Source organism: Lactuca virosa, chromosome 3, assembly GCF_052849685.1.
Source record: "Lactuca virosa cultivar CGN04683 chromosome 3, Lactuca_virosa_CGN04683_v6, whole genome shotgun sequence".
NCBI classification, from domain to species: Eukaryota; Viridiplantae; Streptophyta; class Magnoliopsida; order Asterales; family Asteraceae; genus Lactuca; species Lactuca virosa.
The window spans coordinates 283,770,997-283,776,996 of NC_136428.1; the positions used below are offsets into that span (position 1 = coordinate 283,770,997).

At 35.3% G+C, this 6,000-nt stretch overlaps 1 protein-coding gene across 1 annotated transcript; it reads left to right on the plus strand.

Annotated features, from left to right (window-relative positions):
• Nucleotides 1-4,570: 4,570 nt before the first annotated feature.
• On the plus strand, nucleotides 4,571-5,785 carry LOC145162982 (uncharacterized). Its single transcript, XM_079081925.1, has 2 exons — nucleotides 4,571-5,468; nucleotides 5,562-5,785. Exons 1-2 carry the CDS (start codon nucleotides 4,571-4,573, stop codon nucleotides 5,576-5,578), a joined length of 915 nt encoding a protein of 304 aa, XP_078938051.1. The 3' UTR covers nucleotides 5,579-5,785.
• Nucleotides 5,786-6,000: the final 215 nt, after the last annotated feature.

Sequence of the window (6,000 nt, forward strand, 5' to 3'; positions counted from 1 at the left end):
ACATGTATTTGGGTTCCACCAAATACCTGTCGTACCAGATGACGAAGAAGATACATCATTCACTTGACCATTTGGCATATTTGTGTACCGGAAAATGCCTTTTTGGGCTTTATAACTCCCTCCACTTTCCAGTGGTGTTTGTTAAGCATTTTCTTGATACATGGAGGAGATAATTAAGGTTTTTATTGATAATTTTATTGTATATGACAATTCGTTTCAAGAATGTTGGAAAAATCTATGTAAATTTTAGAAGTGTATTGAAACAAATCTTGTATCAACTATTAAAAATGTTGTTTCATGTTTGATACAAGGTTTGTTTCAATACACTTCTAAAATTTACATAGATTTTAGTTATTGTCTATCCTTTGAGCCAAACAATCAACGATGATGAATTTATTTCCTTGAGTGATTCCTTCCCGAAGTAGCATATTTTCACTTGTCAAGCAAGTACCATGTGGTATGTCGATGTTTTAAATTATTTGGTGATGAATACCCTTCATTATTGTTTTTCCCCGTTTAAAAATATAAGATAACTAAGGAGTGAATATGGTACATTTGGGATGAGTCATATATTTGGAAATATTACTCCGATCAAAATTTGAGAAGATGTGTCAACCATAGTGATGTACCTTCTATTCTAAATTTCTACCATGTTGATGCATGTGGTGGACACTTTGACCCAAAATGAGCTTCGTTCAAGGTACTTGACTCATGATTCTATTAGACGAGTATATTTCTTGATGTTTACATGTTTTGCAAAGCATGTTAGCGGTGTCAAAAAGTCAGAAATTTGAGATAAAAAACCACATATCACTCACATCTATTCTTGTTTATAAAAATTTTGATTTATGGGGCATTGAATTTGTGGGAAACTCCCCTCCTCCTTTGAAAATGTTCTTATTCTTTTAGCTTAGGACTAATGGGGTTTGATACATAAAATATAGATTTTTTCACAAAAACCGACAACAGAAGCTTTAAAATTTCTTATAAATTTCAAGTATATGACAAAACCAAACCATCAAGGATCCTTTTTAAGAGGTTAGAATGATATTAAAACAACCATAGAGTGTTTAGAAATAACAACCTTTGATGCCTTTGTACCCTTTTGTATTTGGGGTGTTAAAGTATATGGCAAGAACAAGAAGCTTGATCTTCTCTACAAGTAATCCACCAACAAGAATAAGGTACCAAAATTGCTAGATTTCTTCATGTATGACATTGTTCTTTAAGCCTTAAGTGCTTGAACAATTAAGCACTAAAAGGAAGACAAAAAGTAAAAACCAAAATCCAAGTAACAACTTCAAAAGTGGAGAGAGCTTCTAGCTTGGATGCTCATGGCTTTTAGAGAGAATGAGGAGAAGTTGAAGACCAAAAAAACTAGAAACTTTTTCATGCATAAGAACCTCTTTATATATCCCATGCAAAGTAAAGGCTTTTGTGTATAATACTCTAAAGTATTGGCTACTAAGAGGGGTATGGGGGACAAGAGGATGAAGGTTGAAAAGCAACCTCCATCCTTTTATAAAGTTTCAGCCATACGGCCTAAAGAGGACAAAAAATGTTTTCTAGCTTTTAAACTATGGTAGATTAAGTCTTTGATTTAATCATGGTTAACCAAAGTGTCCAAAACTTTGTAAATGACTTATTTATTGATACCATATCATATAATGACTAGTTTTCTACTTCTTATAATATTGTTTTCATAAAACAATAATTTTTCTCTAATTAAACACAAGAGTTGAATTTATTTATTAATAACAAATTAGTTAATAAATATTCAATAAGTACCAACTTGATTAAGGTGTGACCCTATAGAATCATATGTCATTAGCAATGTCACTCAATAATGATTCTTGAGCATATAGGTCCAACAATCTCCCACTTGCATAAGATTCATTAAAGACTTTCATAGACAGTAGTTGACGTCTAGCAACGAGCTATTGCCCCTAACAACACACGAATGGGTACCATTAATAAACATCCAATTCTAGGAGCTCACTAGCTACAATTGAAGTATGAGGTAAATGCATCAATATTCTATTTGTTTCAGACATCATGTTGGATATGAGACATGGAACGTAATCATTCTCATTTGACATCCAATTTTAAGTAAGGCGCCTTAGATGTCTAACTCTCAATACATAGGACGAACAAATCCCATCTTGACTGCATACACACTCTCATATAGTTCATGTTTTACCCAACGAAAGGTTTTATAATTGTACAATGACGAACAATGTTTAACCATGTTAAAGTATAACAATCTCCATACTTAAGTGTTGGATAAGGTGTCTAAGTCCATAACGTATTTGGTATATACTTGACCCGACCCAGCATGGTCCATTTGGGTTGCACTTCACCCGAACTATTTATATGGATAATATTATGAGAATAGTATGCTTATGACTTATTAATATATTATAAGTTATAATATATTAATATATGAAATCATATTATTTAACTAGTATTGATCTTAAATTAATTATGAATTAATCTAGTGATCAAAAGGTGACTAATTAAATAATGGGCTATTATATTTATATAGTGTGGGCTAATACTCATTAGGTAATGGGCTAAGCTTGCATGGGAGTCCATGGGTGATCCATGGAGCTTTTAACCCATGGATCCTTGGAAAAGGAAAAGACATGGGTTATTAGAGTTTACATGGTTCATAACCCTAATCATCTACACTATATAAAGAGGCTTGTGGTGCTTGAAATGACACTATGTGTGTGTGCATAAGAGTGGCCGATTTCTAGAGCTTGTATACTCTCTCATAAAGTTTTCCAAGTTTGTGGTGTTTTGTGATTTCCATTTGAGGCATTCACATTATTGGTGCTAGGCTCTCAAACTCCTAAGGATTCAACTCACTACTAAAGGTATGTAACTTTTCTAGTATCTTTTATGTTTAAAAGTACCCCATGCCATGCTAGATAGGTTATGAACCTTGGAAAATTATTTTGCATGTATTTTAGTCAAACATAGATCCAAGGTTTCTAGGGTTGCATGAACACCTTAGGAGTGTTAGAATGCTCAAAACTCAACAGTGGTATCAGAGCCTAGGCTTGTTTGTTTGATACTTGATGCAAAATAGCTGAAAAAGTCGAAGTTTTTGCTGTCTGCACAGGGGACTCGTCGAGTCCCCCAATGGGGTACTCGACGAGTCCAAGCACAAATTCATCCTACTCGTCGAGTAGGTTACTGCACTCGACGAGTAGGAGGCTATGACTGCAGTTTTTCGACTTTTGCTGCTGGAAATGGACTAGAAACATTACCCTAAACTGTTTTGATGTTTTAAAACCTGTTTTAGATGGTGTAATGTTTGTGCTAATCCATTTACAATGACCAATATCAAATTTACATGTTTATATGTGTTCATATGTTCTTGAAATTTTGATATGATATTCATATTCTTATGAATTATTGTTAGATCATAGGAATTATTTGCTAAATTGTTTATTAATTAATTCTTGATCATTTATGTGTTTTAATGGAGTCCATAATTTATCCTCAAGTTATGGATTTCCAAATGTCACTTTCTTTTATGCACATTTAAAACACATAAGTTACATGAAAATGAAGAGTCTTCATTTTTATGAACCTTTAATTCTTAAGTTATGAAATGAAAAGTTTCGAATAGTTTCAAAACTTGTCCTCAAGTTTTGGAATTTGTAAAGTTGCACACACTTTAATATACTTTAATTCCAACCCTTAGAGTTTTAAAAGTTAAAACTCAACCCTTATACTATTTATAACATTAATGGTTAATAATTATTATATGTATAAGATTAAGTCGTTTTACCGTTAGTAGGCCTCATTCACGAAGCCGGTCTATAAGGGGGGTATAAGGTTGTTGCCTATAAAATGGCAGCTTAATGAGTGTCCATTCTCACCCACCGCTTCCTTGATCGGTGGAGGGTCGTTATTCGAACGGGTAGGACAATGACTTTAAATTCTCATTAAAAGTATAATGATTATTATAAAGTAACTAAATGTTTTTATAAATTCTCAATCTTAGTTACTTTAGGAAAATGTGAAAATGGTGCTAACCCATGAAATTCACATTTTGTACCTTACCAAGTCGTTGGTGGAGCGTGTGTGGTTAACCGGCACACTAACTTGGACTAGTAAGGATCACGAAGAGTGACTTAATGTTTATCATAGATCGGTGGAGCGTGTTTGGTTAACCGGCACATTGATTAGGTGATAATATTAAGGGTACCAAGTTAATTTGCATGGTTATTCACACCTTGTTTTGTGATCCTCAGCATCCCAGTCACAAAACTTGAAGGGCACAATCGAGATTGAAACATGCCATTGAAAAGTTCAATGAATCTCAAAAGAATCTAGGAATTTCAAAACCAATTAAGACTAATAATTCATTTCGTTTTTCATGGTGGAAATTGATGAATCGTCATTCACCTACCTTCAAATATGTTATGGCTTAGATTACGGCATCCCTCTTCTAAGTTATAATATATTGTGTTGGATCCTAGCCTTAATATTACATTTGGGTGTCTTATTAAGGATTTGATATGTATCTAATCTAAACTTGTTTTCTTCTTTTCAGATGTCTTCCAACAACAATGCTTCGGGCTCTAACCCTACTGGCTCCTTCTCTCTCATGAACCTTTGTGGGAGAGTCATCTTTGATGGTTCCAACTTCATGGATTGGATCCGAAACATCAGGATGGTTACTCGTTACGAGGACAAGGAATATGTCCTCGATAAGGAGCTAAAGGAGCTTGCTAAGTCCACTGCTACTCCTGAGGAGATCGTTGAATACATGACACATGAGAGAGATGCCACCAAAGTCGCATTCATCATGATGGCCACGATGACAGCCGAACTCCAAAAGTCCTATGAGGACTATTACCCTTTTGAGATGCATCAGGATCTGATGGAAAGGTACCATCAGAGTGCTCGTAAAGAGCGGTATGAAATAATCTCCTCCATGATAACAACACGTATGAAGGATAGCGAACCAATCACGGGCCACATGCAGAAAATGCAAAGTTATGTGGACCGTTTACTGAAACTGAATGTGAACTTCCCAGAGGAGTTGGCAATTGATATCATTTTGGACTCCTTACCCTCGTGTTATGATCAATTCTGTATTACATACCACATGAACAAGGAGGAAGTCACACTCAGTAAGCTTCAAGGACTTCTGAAGACCGCCGAAAGTAGTCTTAAAAGTAAGTCAGTTGCTACTCCTACTCCTACAACTACCCCTGTTTTGGCTATCGGGCAAGGCAAAGGGACGAAGAGGAAGCACCCTTCGAAGGGTACCAAGGGAAAGTCTATTGAAGGCTCCTCATCTGGAACCAAAAGTGGTTCTATCACTCCTTCTGCCATCCCTAAGGATGCTGATTGCTTCTACTGTCAGAATAAGGGGCACTGGAAGCGAAACTGTTGTAAGTACTTGCAGGATGTCAAGGATGGGAAAGTGAAACCATCCCATGCAGGTATTTACACTATATTGTCTAATAACTCACCATATTCTAACTCTTGGGGTGCTTGATACAGGATGTGGTATTCACATATGTTCTGATTTGCAGGGCCTAAGAAGAAGTGAGGATGTAGAGCACGGGAAGATAAACTTAATCATGGGGAATAGGAAGATTTCACCTGTTACCAAGATTGGAGTTTATACTTTGTTGCTAGATCGTGGGTTAAAGTTAGATTTGAATAAATGTGTTTACTCGTCTGAAATGGCGAGGAATATTATTTCCTTTCATGCTTTGTACAAACAAGGGTTTACCTTTTCTTTTGATAATTAATGTGGTGGAATAAATGCTTTCTTTAATAATGTTCCTTATTTTAAAAGCATTACCTTGTGATGATGTGTATGAAGTTGTGTCGGTTGTAGATAATTTAGGAAATAATGTGTTGTGTATTGATTTTTCTACTAGCTTGGATAAAGCATCTTTGTGGCATTGTTGTCTTGGACATGTAAGCAAGAAACGCATAGGCCAGCTCCAAAAGGATGGAGTCTTG